General features: G+C 45.2%; 1 protein-coding gene across 3 annotated transcripts; it reads left to right on the top strand.

Annotated features, from left to right (window-relative positions):
- The first annotated feature begins 598 nt into the window (after positions 1 to 598).
- On the top strand, positions 599 to 15,189 carry ZNF460 (zinc finger protein 460). 3 transcript variants are annotated; one of them, XM_003277219.3, is made up of 3 exons: positions 599 to 1,523; positions 5,921 to 6,047; positions 12,329 to 15,189. In XM_003277219.3, the coding sequence occupies exons 2-3, from the start codon at positions 6,014 to 6,016 to the stop codon at positions 13,858 to 13,860; spliced, it is 1,566 nt and encodes a 521-aa protein (XP_003277267.1). In that variant the 5' UTR covers positions 599 to 1,523; positions 5,921 to 6,013; the 3' UTR covers positions 13,861 to 15,189. The 3 variants fall into 3 exon arrangements, with proteins under 3 accessions (XP_003277267.1, XP_030675373.1, XP_003277266.1); XM_030819513.1 differs by having other exon boundaries at positions 599 to 1,696; XM_003277218.4 differs by having other exon boundaries at positions 599 to 2,235.
- The last annotated feature ends 1,444 nt before the right edge of the window (positions 15,190 to 16,633 follow it).

Here is a 16,633-nt window from a genome sequence, read left to right as displayed (position 1 = left end):
TCTTGTCACCATTTTGGTTTTGGTGGTTTTGGCCAGTTCCTTTACTGCAATCTGTTTTATTAGCAAGGTCTTTATGATCTGTATTTTGTGCTGACCTCCTATCTCATCCTGTAACTCAGAATGCCTTAACTGTCTGGGAATGCAGCCTAGTAGGTTTTAGCTTCATTTTACCCAGCTCCTATTTAAGATAGAGTTGCTCTGGTTCATATGCCTCTGAAAAAACCATTTAAATTTGATTATAAGAGTCTGGCCGGAGGGGGTGGTGCACATCTGTAATCCCAGCACTTTGGGAGGCCGAGGCGGGTGGATCACCTGAGGTCGGGAGTTTGAGACCAGCCTGAACAATATGGAAAAACCCTGTCTCTACTAAAAATACAAAATTAGCCAGGCATGGTGGTGCACACCTGTAATCCCAGCTACTCGGGAGGCTGAGGCAGGAGAATCACTTGAACCCGGGAGGCGGAGGTTGCAGTGAGTGGAGACTGTGCCACTGCTCTCCAGCCTGGGCAACAAGAGTGACTCCATCTCAAAAAAAAAAAAAAAAATATATATATATATATATATATATATATTTAAGAGTCACAAATACGTTAAAAAGAGAATGATGTCTTTATCAATTTTCAAAAATTACTATTGCCAATGATGAATAACAGTGTTCCTTGCACACTAATTTAGCCAAAAATATATCTCCAAAGTACAGCATCGTGTAGGAAATTGACCCTATCTCCATTCCTTGACTATTTTCAATCTCAAAATTAAATATCTTGGAGAGTACTTTCTGCACACCTTGTTTCTATTTTCTTAACCATATATATCGTCAAACCATTGAAAGCTGGACTTTATTCTCTCACTTTCATAGTCATGAAAAGAAAAAAGAAGTTACTGATGGGGACTCCTAAGACTTCGCATAATATAGATAATCTTTGCATAGTCTAGGATTGTTAAAATTCCTAACAAGACTTTATAAACTCTCCTGTCTGCAACCAGTTAATGCTGGGTTGGGCCAGGGTTCCCCACTTTCCCGTCACTTATCCACCTACGCTCCTTCTTTTCACAGCCTCACCCAATATCATGACTTGAAGTATCAGTTTACAGTAACAACTCTCAAATTTATATATCCACGCTCAAACCCTCTGCCAATGTTGAATCATAGGTTGAGTATATGGCACTATGCTTTGTGGTCTTACTGACGTTTCAAACTGATCATGCTTGAAATGGGAGTACTGGACTTCCCTGCAAGCCTGCTCCACTAGCAGCCTCCCCACCTCAGGGTACGGGAAGTCCACACGTGGCGAACGCGAAGCCTATTACATCACCCGGAAGTCCCTGCATCCTACGAAGGCTGGGCCCGGCCAAAGGAGGCCCAATAGAGGGCGGTCTGTCCTTTCCCAGCAGGCTGGGCACACTGTCAGGCGTCCTCCTTTGGGTGGCAATTTTAACTGCTCATTTATCCTTTTCTTCTATGAAAAGATCCAGAAAAGAGGCAAAGCAAGCGAGAAGTCGCGGGCCCAGCCCACAGCAGGGTAAGCACCTTTGTTCGGGGTCTGAATCGGGGCGAATATCCCCGCCTCCTGACCTCGATTTTCCTGAGCTAGAAGGGACCTTTCGACCCTCCGACTTGTGCCTGTACTGAAGCGGCAGCCCTAAGACGACGCGGGGGTTCTGGTGCGCACTTACGTGCAGTTGGATGCGCTGGGTGAGTTCCCACACCCGGTAGATGTAAGGGAAAAACTGCACTACCCAGAAGGCACTACCCCTTGCGTCGGCCGCGGACTCTGGGCCATTGACGGCCCAGGACAGGAGCGTTTTCTGCGGGCCAGGGCGGCGGAGGCGGGACTTCCGCTTCTTCATGTGACGTCATCTCCGTGGGCCGGTTTGGCCCTGAAACAGTGTGGGGCCTAGAGCGCTGGGTGGGCGCGTTCTGCGGCCTGAGCAGGGACGGGTAGTGAAGCGGTTACGCCCCTTCTCCGCGTCTTGGCGGGAGCCTGACGCCCGGCTTCTCCCCTAACGAGGTGTCCCACCGGCGCCCGCCGAGGCCTAGGCCTCCGCAGCCGCCCTCCGTCTCCTCAGCCCCGACGCTGCGCCTTGGGCCTTGTGCGCATTTTTTTCGGGGGAAAACTGAGGCTCGGAGTGCGAAAGTCAGCCGAGGTCGCCCCGCCCAGGACAGAGAAGGGCTGTGGTCGGCTGATCCGCGGCATTCCCGGGATGGCGGCGGCGTGGATGGCTCCGGCGCAGGTGAGTGGACGAGGTTGCGGCCTTGCTGCTGCTGTGCTATTTCTGGAGGCCTCGTGGGCAGGCTGGAAGCCAAGACAGCCACAGGATTTTTCTTTGTCGCCATCGTTTAAGAGAAATGGCCGTGGCTTGTCATTTCCTTTATCCGCAGTCCTGCAACAGTGTTGGCCTCCGTGGTTGAAGGAGTGATGCTTCCTTCTAGGGATCTCATCACACTTCCCCTAAATCCAACCTTCTCTGTTGCCTGCCAGCCCCTACCCCATCCACCTGGCCAACCACCCCTGACCTTGTCTCTTTGCGGTTTTCCCTGGTCCTTTGCTCTTCAGAGCCACCAACCTGACCGTGCAGAGTCCTCTTCCATTTTCCAGGCTTTCTCCTTGCACTTCTTTTACTTCGAACAGTGCCTCCGTCTCACATCCTTCTGGCCTCTGTCCATATGTCACCTATTTGGAGGTGCCTTTTTTGGCAATTCCGGCTAAAGTCGCAACTTACACCCTTGTTCAGAGTCTGGTATTTTTGTGTAGAGAATCTGATGGTATTAAAGAAGCTTGTGGATTTGAGTTTGTCAAGGATGTAATGGGAACAAAGAAAAATAATTGCAAAGAATTATATTAACTGACTGTCATTGAGTCTTTGCTGTGGGCTGATCGGTGGGTATTATTTAACCCTCAGCTCGTTTAATCCTGAATTTTTTTTTTTTTTTCGAGACGGAGTCTTGTTCTGTCACCCAGGCTGGAGTGCAGTAGCATGACCTCGGCTCACTGCAACCTCCGCCTTCTGGGTTCAAGCGATTCTCCTGCCTCAGCCTCCTGAGTAGCTGGAACTACGGGTGCGCGCCACCACGCCTGGCTAATTTTTGTATTTTTAGTAGAGACGGGGTTTTACCGTGTTGGCCACGCTGGTCTTGAACTCCTGACCTCAGGTGATCCACCCGCCTGGGTCTCCCAAAGTGCTGGGATTGCAGGTGTGAGCCGCTGCGCCCGGCTTAATCCTGAACTCTTTAGAATTAGGTTCTATTGTCATCATTGTTTTACACAAGAGCAATTTGAGGGTCACATACGTTCTATTACCTGCCTTACATCACTGTAGCTCTTAAGTTTCTTAAGTCAGAAACTAACAACTGGTATGCCTACCATCATAGCCCGTTTTTATCCTCTTCTTTACCCAAAGTGGTTAGGGAGGCCTGGGGGTGAGACCTAAAGTAACCTTTGCAAGATGAGGCCTCCTTCTAGCCAGTGGTCTTGGGCATGAGGAGTCATGGCCTTTCATACTGGTGGAACTGTGTAGACTTAAAAAATGGTATATTGGCTGTTGAAGGAGTTCTCAGGGGACCTGTGTAGCTTCCACGGTGGTTTTATGTGTGGTTCCCCTTACTCCCTTACCTGCTGACATATTCTGAGAGGGCACGTTTGTATGGTTATGTTGCTGAATGTACTCTCCTACTCAGCCAGGATAGGTGTAATCTCCAGATGGGCCCATATTCTCATGGCTACAACCTGCTGTGCCCTCTGTGACTCTTGTTGCTTGCTCATGGAATATTCTGGCCTCGGGGATACCTGCTAGTAGGACTCAGGTAGAAAAGGAAGCAATGGCTCATTGTGAATTCTCCCTGGAAGCAGGTCCAGGCCCTAACACCTGATCAGGTGCCACCACCTCAGATGATTTTTGGTGAGGTGGATGATGATGACTACACTTCCCTGCCCTTGTCCATGGGAGTGGCTGAAATGTATATATGGATTTAAAATGCTTCTTTCTCATTAACTGCATTAACTTTGCTAATAGAGAAATGTCAGGTTACATAATCAGACCAGAGGGCCCTGGGCTTAAATCCTGCCTCTGTTGATAAGACCTGTGACTTTGGGCTGGGCATGGTGGCTCACACCTGTAATCTCTGCACTTTGGGAGGCCGAGGTAGGTGGACTGCCTGAGCCCAGGAATTCAAGACCAGCCTGGGCAACATGGGAAAACCCTATCTGTACAAAAAATACAAAAAATTAGACTGGCGTGGCATCATGTGCCTGTAGTCCCAGCTATGCAGGAGGCTGAGGTGGGAGGATCACTAGACCACAGGAGGTCAGGGCTCCAGTGAGCCGACATTGTGCCACTGCATTCCAGCCTGGTTGACAGAGTGAGACCATCTTAAAAAAAAAAAAAAAGACATGAAGACATGAGACTTTGGGTAGACTGGTAGAGCTGAGGGTAGGGCTGAGGCCCAGGTCTCAGGTCCCTGAGTGTGACACAGAGATGATGATGGTAAATTCAGATGCTGTGGCCTTTGCCTCAGTGGTTTTTTTTTTTTTTTCTTTTACAAACAGTTTTTCTTTCTTTCTTTTTTTTTTTTTGATGGAGTCTAGCTCTGTTGCCAGGCCGGAGTTCAGTGGTGCGATCTCGGCTCACTGTAACCTCTGCGTCTGACATTCAAGTGATTCTCCTGCTTCAGCCTCCCGAGTAGCTGGGACTACAGGCACACACTACCACACCCAGCTAATTTTTGTATTTTTAGTAGAGGTGGGGTTTCACCTTGCTGGCCAGGATGGTCTCAATTTCCTGACCTCATGATCTGCCCACCTCAGCCTCCCAAACTGCTGGGATTACAGGCGTGAATCACCGCGCCCAGCCTACAAACAGTTTTTCTTTAGTTCTTTTGACTATTTTTTTTTTTTTTTGAGGCAGAGTCTCGCTCTGTTCTGGGGTGCAGTGGCACAGTCTTGGCTTACTGCAACCTCTGCCTCCCAGGTTCAAGCGATTCTCCTTCCTCACCCCTCTAGTAGCTGGGATTGCAGGCTTGTGCCACCACACCTGGCTAATTTTTGTATTTTTAGTAGAGATGGGGTCTCACCATGTTGGCCAGGCTTGTCTCGAATTCCTGACCTCAGGTAATTCACGTGCCTCAGCCTCCCAAAGTGCTGGGATTACAGGCATGAGCCACCGTGCCCAGCCTTGACTATTCTTGATGAAGTGGGAAACACGGTTATGTTGACCTGGAAATTGAGGCTCAGCGAAATGAAATGAGGTCCCCAAGGTCACATAGCAGGTACACGTTGATTTCAGGAATTTGGTTTTAAACCTCAGGAGTCTGGCTCCTGAGCTGGGGAGTTTCAGTCACTTTCCCATGGCATGTAAACCTGTCAGCATGAGGCAGGCACACAGGGAGGATGGGTAAGACTCAGGTGCTGTTCCTGTTATTGTTGCTGGTGGTGATGTTTTTATTATTATTCTTTCCCATTCCTCTAATATGTCAGAGCATTTACTGTCTGTGCCTCTCAGTCCACTTGGGATTATCCTAATCTTATTTCTGTGTCAAGTTCAAGTGGCTTCCTGCCTAGGAGGCTTTATTCATTTATATTTTTATTTTTTTATTTTTTTATTTTTTATTTTTTTTGAGACAGAGTCTTGCTCTGTTGCCAGGCTGGAGTGTAGTGGCACGATCTCAGCTCACTGCAATCTCCACCTCCCAGGTTCAAGCAGTTCTCCTGCCTCAGCCGCTTCTGTCTCCTCTTCACTGCTGTAATCCATGCAAGGCAGTGTCCACATTCCCCTTGATCCTAGCACAGATCTTGGCCCTTTGGAGGTGCTTGGTGATTTGGCCTTTGATTCTCTGTGCATCTTTTGCAGTGCTGGAGTGACAGGTTCTAATCCTATTCCACGGTTGCAAAGGAAACATTACTGGTTCTGTTTGACTTTTCAGGAGTCTGTGACCTTCGAGGATGTGGCTGTGACATTTACCCAGGAGGAGTGGGGGCAGTTGGACGTGACCCAGAGAGCCTTGTACGTGGAGGTGATGCTGGAGACCTGTGGGCTTCTGGTCGCACTGGGTAAGGCCTGTCCTCTCCTCTCCAACATCAGGGGTACCTGAAAGCAGCTTCATTCTAGCCTAATTCAGCTTCATCCTGGCTCCAGGCCTGGCTAGTGGAATAGGTCTTTGGAGCCAGTCCTCCAGTTTCCCAAAGCTTTACTCTTTTTTTTTTTTTTTTTTGAGACAGAGTTTCGCTCTTGTTACCCAGGCTGGAGTGCAATGGCGCGACCTTGGCTCACCACAACCTCCGCCTCCCGGATTCAAGTGATTCTCCTGCCTCAGCCTCCAGAGTAGCTGGGATTACAGGCATGTGCCCCCACGCCCAGCTAATTTTGTATTTTTAGTAGAGAAGGGGTTTCTCCATGTTGGTCAGGCTGTTCTCAAACTCCTGACCTCAAGTAATCCACCCACCTCAGCCTCTCAAAGTGCTGGGATTACAGGCATGAGCTACCATGCCTGGCCTCATTTTTTTGACTCACCTTATTCTTCCTGATCTCTTTGTGTCTTACTTAGAAAGGGTTGGCTAAGAAATATAGTTTGCTTTTGGTCACAGCCAAAGGAGAGGGATGCGTAACCAGGAAATGGGATGTTTGTTTTTTTTTGTTTTTTGTTTTGAGACGGAGTCTCGCTCTGTCGCCCAGGCTGGAGTGCAGTGGCGCAATCTCGGCTCACTGCAAGCTCCGCCTCCCGGGTTCACGCCATTCTCCTGCCTCAGCCTCTCCAAGTAGCTGGGACTACAGGCGCCCGCCACCACGCCCGGCTAATTTTTTTTGTATTTTTAGTAGAGACGGGGTTTCACCGTGGTCTCGATCTCCTGACCTCGTGATCCGCCCGCTTCGGCCTCCCAAAGTGCTGGGATGTTTTGTAGAACCCAAAGGCAGGATTTGCAGCCAGGCCCCCTGTGGGACTAATACTGGTTGTCTGGTGCTGGCTTCCCTTTATGGGTCTGCTCCTGTCACTGTCTTTTCATAATGGCTTTTTCTGGCTCAGCTATTGTGTGGAACGAGGTGACCATCTAATTCTTGTTCCCTGAGGCTTACACATTCTTTGGCACTACTACTTCCTGCATATTTTTGTTGTTTCTCTGTTGATACTCTTCTCACTTAATTCTCCCAGCATTCCCATCGTCAGTGAGTAAGGATAATAGGGCCATTGCAGTGAACACCTCAGAAACTTAATTAATTCAGTTTAAGAGATATACCTTCATTGTGAGATGCTGTTCGTTGCATTTTTTTCTTGGTAAAAGTTCTTTCTTTTGTGATGTGTTGATTTTGATGTTTGTGCAAATGTCTGTATGTGGCCAAATCGCTGTCTGGAGTTCCCTCCCAGTTTTTTATTTTTCAGTGGTTCATGAAATGTCGAAGTGTGGAGTCACCACGTCTACCCCTCACTCTGCTGCCCTGTTCCCTTAGGATTGAGTTCTTCCGCTCATGTCTCCCATTTTTCTTTATGGCCTCCTTGTTTTGAGACTCCTGGCACCACACGGGGGTGTTCTTCATTTCCTCTGAGCACAGCACTTGGGAGACCAAGGTCTGATGCCTCAGAGTCCAATTCTACCTCTACTCCTTGTCAGCTGTGTGTTCCTGGGCAAAGTACTGAACTCCTCTGTGCCTTAATTTTCTTTTTAGAAATTTTTATTTCTTTATACCCATGCCAGTGCAGAAAAGTGCCTCAATTTTCTCATGGGTAAAATGGGACAACATGTGCCAAAAAAGGCATACCTTTGTTTCATTGTACTTTGCTTTACTGCACCTTGCAGTTACTGTATTTTTAGAAGTTGAATGTTTGTGGCAACCCTGAATTGAGCAAGTCTGTCCCGCACCATTTTTCCAACAGCATGTGCTCACTTTTTGTCTATGTCACGTTTTGGTTAATTCTTGCAGTATTTCAAATGTTTTTATTAATATTATATCTATTGTGGTGGTCTGTGATCAGTGGTCTTTGATGTTACTATTGTAATTGCTATGGGGCACTATGAACTGCACCATGTAAGACAGCTTTATCGATAAATGTTACGTGTTTTCTGACTGCTCCCTCTCTGTCTCTCTCCTTGGGCTTCCATATTCTCTAAGATACAACAATAATGCAGTCAAGTCAATTAATAACCCTAAAATGGAAGCCAGATGCCTCTAATCCCAGCTACTCCGGAGGCTGAGATGGGAGGATTGCTTCAGGCCAGGAGTTCGGGACCGGGCTGGACATCGTAATAAGACTCCATCTTTTTTTACTTTTTGAATAAGCTATAACTCATATGCTGTGTTGTGCAAAAATCTTAAGAAGTCCACTCACTGAGGCCAGGCGTGGTGGCTCACGCCTATAATCCCAGCACTTTAGGAGGCTGAGGCGGGCGGATCTCCTGAGGGTCAGGAGTTCGAGACCAGCCTGGCCAACATGGCGAAACCCCGTCTCTACTAAAAATACAAAACAATTAGCCAGGCATGGTGGTACACACCTGTAGTCCCAGCTACTGGGGAGGCTGAGGCAGGCAAATCGCTTGAACTCAGGAGGCAGAGGTTGCAGTGAGCCGAGATCGTGCCACTGCACTCCAGTCTGGGCAAAGAAGGAGACTCTGTCTCAAAAAAAAAAAAAAGTCCACTCACTGAATTTTTGCTTATGTATAAACCCAAGTAACTACGACCTACATCAATACATAGGCCATCTCCAGCTCCTCATCAGGGTTTTATGCCCTCGATAGCCTCTTTGATTCTATTAGCTCATGTTTAGGCTTCATCAGCACAGACTGGTTGGCTGTTGTTGAACTGCACAGTGTGCTCTCTGACATATCTGTCCTCTTTTGATCATCGTGTCTGTGTTATTTTTTTCAGGTGTTTATATACAGTCGGAGTTGGTTCATTCTCAGTATGTTGTAGTTTCTCATTGTATGTGAAACTGCCATTCATTTGTCCATTACCCTGCTGATGGATGTTCCTGTTGTTTTCAGGTTTTGGATACGTTGCTGAGAGTATTATTGTTCATATTTTCTGGTGGATGTAAATACTGATTTCTGAATTTTCTGTTAACAGTAAATTCTGTTAGAATATACTTGTGTGTACACATCAGGTCATGGAGTAGGTTGTATATTCAGCTTTCTTTTCTTTATTATTTTTTGTAGAGATGGGGTCTCACTATGTTGCCCAGGCTCATCTTGAACTCCTGGCCCGCACTGATCTTCCCTCCTTGGCCTCCTAAAGTGCTGGGATTATAGGCATGAGCCACACTATGTGGCTGTGTTCAGCTTTAAAAGAAACTGCCCAGCAGTTCTGCAGAATGTACCATTTCACTTTCTGACCATGGACATGTGAAAGCTTCCATTGCTCCACATCTTCATCATCACTTGATAACATCATTCCCCTTTGGGAGGGCTAGGTGGGCGGATCACTTGAGGTCAGGAGTTACCAGCCTGGCCATCATAGTGAAACCCCATTTCTACTAAAAATTTAAAAATTAACTAAGTGTGATGGCAGGTGCCTATCATCCGAGCTACTCAGGAGGCTGAGGTAGGAGAATTGCTTGAACCTGGGGGGTGGAGGTTGCGGTGAGCCAAGATCACACCACTGTACTCCAGACTGGACAACAGAGCAAGACCCCATCTCAAAAAAACAAACAAAAAAACATCATTTCATTTTACTGTTTGAGTCCCTGTGGTAGGTTTCTCTATATCACAGCACAGAAACCATTGTAAGGTCACTCCTTTCATTCCTAATTTTCAAATACAGCAGTGACCGTAGTGATAACTGATGATGGCCCACAATTTACCAATCTCTTATGTAGTGTCTAGCACTGTGCCAAGTGCTTTATAGAAATTTTCCCCTTTTTTAAGAGACAGGGTCTTGCTCTGTCTCCCAGGCTGGAGTGCAGTGGCACCATCATAGCTCACTGTAGCCTCAAACTCCTGGGCTCAAGCATTTCTCCTACAGAGTAGCTGGAACTACAGGCTCACGCTACAATGTCCAGCTAATTTATTAATTTTTTTATAGAGATGGGATATTGCTATATTGCCCAGGCTACTCTTGAACTCTGGGCCTCAAGCAATTCTTCTGCCTTAGTCTCCCAAATGTAACAGGATTACAGGCATGAGCCACCGTGCCCAGCCAAGAATTTTCCTATTTAACCCTCATCACAGCCTATGAGACAGAATCTGAGAGTTTCTGTTTTTCAGATGAGGAAGTGGAGACTAGGATCAGCTAAATCATTTCTCTGGCATCAGCTGATTTGGTACAGGCAAGATTTGAACTGAGATGTTCTGACTCCAGAGCTACACTCTTAACCTCCCTTTAATATAAACTCACGATTCAGCACAGAGTTTTCATATTTTGTGCTTGAGCATTGGGCCCTCTTAGATTCTCTTTCTCTATTCTCACTGGACTTTGGCTCTCTTCTTACTCTGATCTTCACTTTTATGTTGGCTTCATCAGTTATCTCATAGCCCATCCTTCTTACTCTTAAATACTCTCCAAGGCGAATCCACACATTCTTTTTATTTATTATTATTACTTTTTTTTTTTTTTTTTTTTAAGAGATGGGTCTGGCTGTGTTGCCCAGGCTGGTCTCGAACTCCTGGGCTCAGCTTCCCGAGTAGCCAGGATTACAGGCAGTACCTTTCAGGTTGTGTCTTTTTCTAGTGTTTTCAGGTTATTGTTTCTCAGGGTTGTGTTGAATTTCTGGATCAGTTTTGAGAGAATTGATAATTTTATATTATCAATTTCTTCATTCAGGGAGATCTTTATTGTCTTGAAATAAAGTTTTATTATTTTCTTTTTCAAGATCCAGTTGTTTGTTAGCCTTTTCGCCTATCTTTCACCCTGATGCAGTGGATTCTATATGTCTACCAGGATTCTGTTCACCCTCTGTCCTAGGAGCTCTGTCCTAAGAGTAGCTGTGGCCATCACTAGCTGTCCCTCAGGCAGAATCTTGAGTATCAGCTTCATCTCTGCCCCTTCCTGCCTCTGAATCCTGACCAACCTTAACTTCTCTTGGGGCTGCCTCCTCTCACTACAGTCCTCTGGATTCGCTGAAGACTCTGTGTCTTTGTATATTCTGTGTCCTAAGGCTATGTGTCCTTCTCAGTTTAAGCTCATGAAGCATCCTCTCTGGGAAGCCTCCTTGACCTCTTCCTGTCCCTGCCCCATCTAGGCTACATTAAGTGCCCCTTCCCTCACCTCTTGTAGCTCCTTGACCTGTTCTTGAGCAAGCTTACCATAGAGTGTCATCATTATGATGTCCACCTGGTCTCATCTTGACTGTGAGTAGGGATCTCTATTCCAGACCGTCTGTACTCTGCTTGAGCTTCTCCCTCTGGGTTTGTCTTTAAAAATTTCAAGAGTTGGCCAGGCACGGTGGGTCATGCCTTTAATCCCAGTACTTTGGAGGCAGAGGTGGGCAGATTACATGAGCCCAGGAGTTTGAGACCAGCTTGGGCAACATGGTGAAACCCCATCTCTTAAAAAAATACAAAAAATTTAGCCAGGCAGGGTGGCTCACACCTGTAATTCTAGCATTTTGGAAGGCCAAGGCAGGCAGATCACCTGAGGTCAGGGGTTCTAGACCAGTCTGGCCAACATGGTGAGACCTCATCCCTAAAAATACAAAAAAATTAGCCCAGCATGGTGGCGCACAACTGTAATCCCAGCCACTTGGGAGGCTGATTCAGGAGAATTGCTTGAACCCAGGAGGCAGAAGTTGCAGTGAGCTGAGATCATGCCACTGCACTCCAGCCTAGGCAACAGAGTGAAATTCCATCTAAAAAAAAAAATTTTTAAAAAGCCAGGCGTGGTAGCATATGCCTGTAGTCCAGCTACCTTGGAAGCTGAGGTGGGCGGATCCCAGGTGATCCGCCTCAGCCTCCCAAACCAAAGTGCTGGGATTACAGGCATGAGCCACTGCACCTGGCCTTTTTTTGAGATGGGTTTCCCTCTGTCACCTAGGCTGGAGTGCGGTGGCTCAGTCTCGGCTCACTGCAGCCTCCATCTCCCAGGTTCAAGCGATTCTCCTGTCTCAGCCTTCCGAGTAGCTGGGATTATAGCCGCCTGCCATCATGCCTGGCTAATTTTTGTATTTTTAGTAGATACAGGGTTTCACCATGTTGGCCAGGCTGGTCTTGAACTCCTGACCTCAAGTGATCCGCCTGCCTCGGCCTCCCAAAGTGCTGGGATTACAGGCATGAGCCACTGTACCCAGCCCATCAAATCATAGCTATTTCCAAATCATCACTATTTTCATCTTATTGTTCTCACCAAAAAAGTGGTTTCATTTCTTCTATACTATCTTAATAAGTTCTTTTGTGTATTGTGTTTCCTTCAGGTGACAGCACAAAACCTGAGACCGTAGAGCCTATCCCTTCTCACCTGGCCTTGCCTGAGGAAGTCTCACTCCAGGAACAGCTGGCACAGGAAGTCCCAGGATACTCCTATTGGGGGCAGGCCATGGATCAAGATGGGCCATCTGAAATGCAGGAATACTTTTTGAGACCAGGCGCAGACCCACAGAGTGAGAAACTCCATGGGGAAATGAGCCTTGACCATGAAGGTTTGGCAACAGCTGATGGTATATGTTCAATGATGATACAGAACCAAGTCTCACCAGAAGATGCTCTCTATGGATTTGACTCATATGGACCAGTTACAGATTCCTTGATTCATGAAGGGGAAAATTCCTATAAATTCGAGGAAATGTTTAATGAGAATTGCTTCCTTGTTCAGCATGAACAGATTCACCCTCGTGTGAAGCCCTATGATTGCCCAGAATGTGGGAAAGCCTTCGGCAAGAGCAAACACCTCCTTCAGCATCACATCATCCATACTGGGGAGAAGCCCTATAAATGCCTGGAGTGTGGGAAAGACTTCAACCGCAGGTCGCACCTCACACGGCACCAGCGGACTCATAATGGAGATAAGCCCTTTGTGTGCAGTGAATGTGGAAGGACCTTCAATCGTGGATCGCACCTTACACGGCACCAGCGGGTTCACAGTGGAGAGAAGCCTTTTGTGTGCAATGAATGTGGAAAGGCCTTTACCTACCGCTCCAATTTTGTCTTGCATAACAAGAGCCACAATGAGAAAAAACCCTTCGCATGCAGCGAATGTGGAAAAGGCTTTTATGAGAGTACAGCCCTCATTCAACACTTCATTATCCATACTGGGGAGAGGCCCTTTAAGTGCCTTGAGTGTGGGAAGGCCTTCAACTGCAGGTCACACCTCAAGCAGCATGAGCGGATTCACACTGGTGAGAAGCCCTTTGTGTGCAGTCAGTGTGGAAAGGCCTTCACTCACTATTCCACCTATGTCCTGCATGAAAGAGCCCACACTGGAGAAAAGCCTTTTGAGTGCAAAGAATGTGGGAAAGCCTTTAGCATTCGAAAAGACCTCATTCGACACTTCAACATCCACACTGGAGAGAAGCCCTATGAGTGTTTACAGTGTGGAAAGGCTTTTACCCGCATGTCAGGGCTCACAAGGCACCAGTGGATTCATACTGGAGAGAAGCCCTATGTATGCATCCAATGTGGGAAAGCCTTTTGTCGGACCACAAACCTCATTCGACACTTTAGCATCCACACTGGAGAGAAGCCCTATGAATGCGTGGAGTGCGGGAAGGCCTTCAACCGCAGGTCACCCCTCACAAGGCACCAGCGGATTCACACTGCAGAGAAGTCCCGCGAACCCATCCAGAGTGGGAACGTTTCTTGCGAGAGCACAGATCTCATTCAACACTCCATCATCCACACTGAGAGTAGCCCAGTGAGTGCAGTGAATATGGAAACGCCTTCAACAGCCGCTCATTCCTCCTCACTCGACATCAACGGATTCATAGTGGGAGAAACCCTACCATTGTAACAGATGTGGGAAGACTTTTTACATACGCTTCAGTCAACATCCAAGAATTCCTATTAGGGAAATAGTTTTTTAATACAACCACTGAAGAAAATCTGTGGTGAGAGGAAACATCTTACCATCTGGTCATTCATACTGAAGAGAAACTCCATAAGCATCATCTCTGTGGGAAAACCTGTTTTAGATCATCATTTGTCATCTAAACAATTATGTTAGAAATTGACACAGCCAAGAGTCTTATTCTGCATCTGATAATTCACCCCTGAGAGAGACCCAGTGGTTACTGTGCACTTAGGAAAACCTTCAGCCACATCTTTCTTGTTAGTTTACAGTGAAATGTTATCTCAGGGACATTCAAACAAAGGAGGAGGAGTCATAGGGAAGAGAAAGAAATGGAAGCACAGCTTCTTTCAGACTTCCTGGCAAGCCCATGGCAATTTGTCATCCCCTCCTTATTTTATTTGGGAGAGGGAAATGTTTCAGAAACAAAAGGGCCTCATCCCCTTTATTTTCCCTGTGTATACATTCACTGCTGTCCAGTGCTGTAGACAAACGGTTTGTTTGAAAACATTTTGTGAAAGCCTGCTTTGTTCCACAGCATTGTCTCCACTCTTGAGGAGCAGAAGCATATATCTTTATGAGAAAGATGGAGGCTTGAGTTATGAAATACTTTTACATTTAAGGAGATAAAGGATGTACATATGAATGGGCACATTTTACTTCACACTTCAGACGCTTTGATTTTTTTAAAAAATTGTTTCTCCATGTGTCTTTAACCACCCAGTACCATACTTTCTTCTTGATCTGAATCTACTTGTTAATTTCTTCTTTATTTTTCTGTGGGATGGAGATGATATTGTAGCTGTTTGTACATAGTGTAATCCAGGGAGTCCTAATTCTTCCCTCTGATTGTGGTTTCTCAGCTTCTTCTACTCCTCTTTAGAGAGAGTAAATAGTTCAAAATTCACCTCAACAATTTTCTAGAGGTCAATTTGGAACCAAAAATGAAATAAGACATGTAGCTAAAGTAAGTTAAAAGATTATGATAAACTCAGAAAATAAACACAGAGAAGGAATCTCATTTTTCAGTCTTACAGAATATTGTGTGAAGGCTGACTATAAAGTGACTGGAATTTTAACAGGTGAACCTGCATATGTATATGCAGGTAGTTGTCACCATGGATTGAGTCCAGTCATAATAATATGTTTAATCAGAATATTTTGGAATTTTTGGTATTCTTTTTGTTTCTTTTATTGTTTTTAATTGACACATAATGTTTATGGGGTTTGGTGTGATATTTCAATACATGTGTGCTAAGAGTAATGATCAAATCTGGGTAATTAGCATATCCATCTCAATCATTTATCTTTTTTTGTGTTTAGAAACATTCACAGTCTGCTTTTCTAGCTATTTGAAAATATAAAATGTATTGTTGCCAATTGTACTCATTCTACAGTGCCACAGAACACTACAAGTTATTCAAATGGAATCTTACGTGCTGTAATTTTGTATTTGTTAACCAATCTCTATCTGCCTCTCTGCTGTCCTTCCCAGCCTCTGTTTACCACCATTCTACTCAACCTTTTATGCTTGCATATGAGTAGAAACATGGAGTATTTCTCTTTCTGTGCCTAGCTTACTTCACTTAATGTCTTTCAAGCTCATTCATGTTGCTGTGAATGACAGGTTTATTTTTCATGGCTAAGTAGTATTCCATTGTGTATATATGCCATGCTTTCTTTCTTCATTCATCTGATAATGGAGACTTAGATTGATTTCTTAGCTATTATGAATAGTGCTTCAATAAATATAGGAGTATAGATCTCTCTTTGACATACAGATATATTTGTTTTTGGATATATGACCAGTAGTGGTATAGATCATTACCAGTGATCATATGGTAGTTGTATTTTTAACTTTTGTTTATTTTTCATTTTTTAAAATGAGGTCTTGCTGTGTTATTCAGGCTGGTCTCAGACTCCTGGGCTCACGCAGTACTGCACCTCGGCCTCCTGAGTAGCTGGGACTACAGGCACACACCACCGTGCCTGGCTATAGTTTTAGATTTTTGAGGAACATCCATACTGTTTTCCATATGGCTATACTAATTAGCATTCCTGCCAGCCATATATAAGAGTTCCCCCTTTTCCATGTTCTCAGCAGCATTTTTTATGTTTTATCTTTGGTAATAGCCATCTTTACCAATGAGGTAAAATTATATCTCATTGTGGTTTTAATTTGCGTTTCCCTGATTAGAGATGTTGAGCATTTTTTCATATACTTGGGCCATTTGTATGTCTCCTTTTGAGGGATGTGTATTCACCTTATTTACCCATTTTAAAATCAGATTTTTTATTTTTATTTTTTTGCTATTGAGTTCCTTTTGAATTCTGGATATTAATCCCTTTCAGATGAATAGTTTGCAAATATTTTATCCTACTCTACTAGTTGTCTCTTCATTCTGTTGTTTCTTTTGCTGTGCAGAAGTTTTTTAGTTTAATATAATCCCTTTGTTGATTTGTGCTTTTGTTACCTTGATTTTTAGGTATTCATAAAATCCTTGCCCAGACCAATATCCTGAAGCATTTCCCCTATGTTTTCTTCTGTAGTTTCATAGTTTTTGCTCTTACATTTAAGCTTTTAAACCATTTTGAGTTGATTATCCTGAGAGCATAGATTCAAATTGCCCTAAAAATACATTCTCAATTTTTGTTTTTGCTTTTTAATTGTTTTTTAGTCATAGTCTCACCACATTGCCCAGCTTGGTCCTGAACT

Source organism: Nomascus leucogenys, chromosome 10 (assembly GCF_006542625.1).
Source record: "Nomascus leucogenys isolate Asia chromosome 10, Asia_NLE_v1, whole genome shotgun sequence".
NCBI classification, from domain to species: Eukaryota; Metazoa; Chordata; class Mammalia; order Primates; family Hylobatidae; genus Nomascus; species Nomascus leucogenys.
This window is presented reverse-complemented; position numbering and strand designations above follow the sequence as displayed.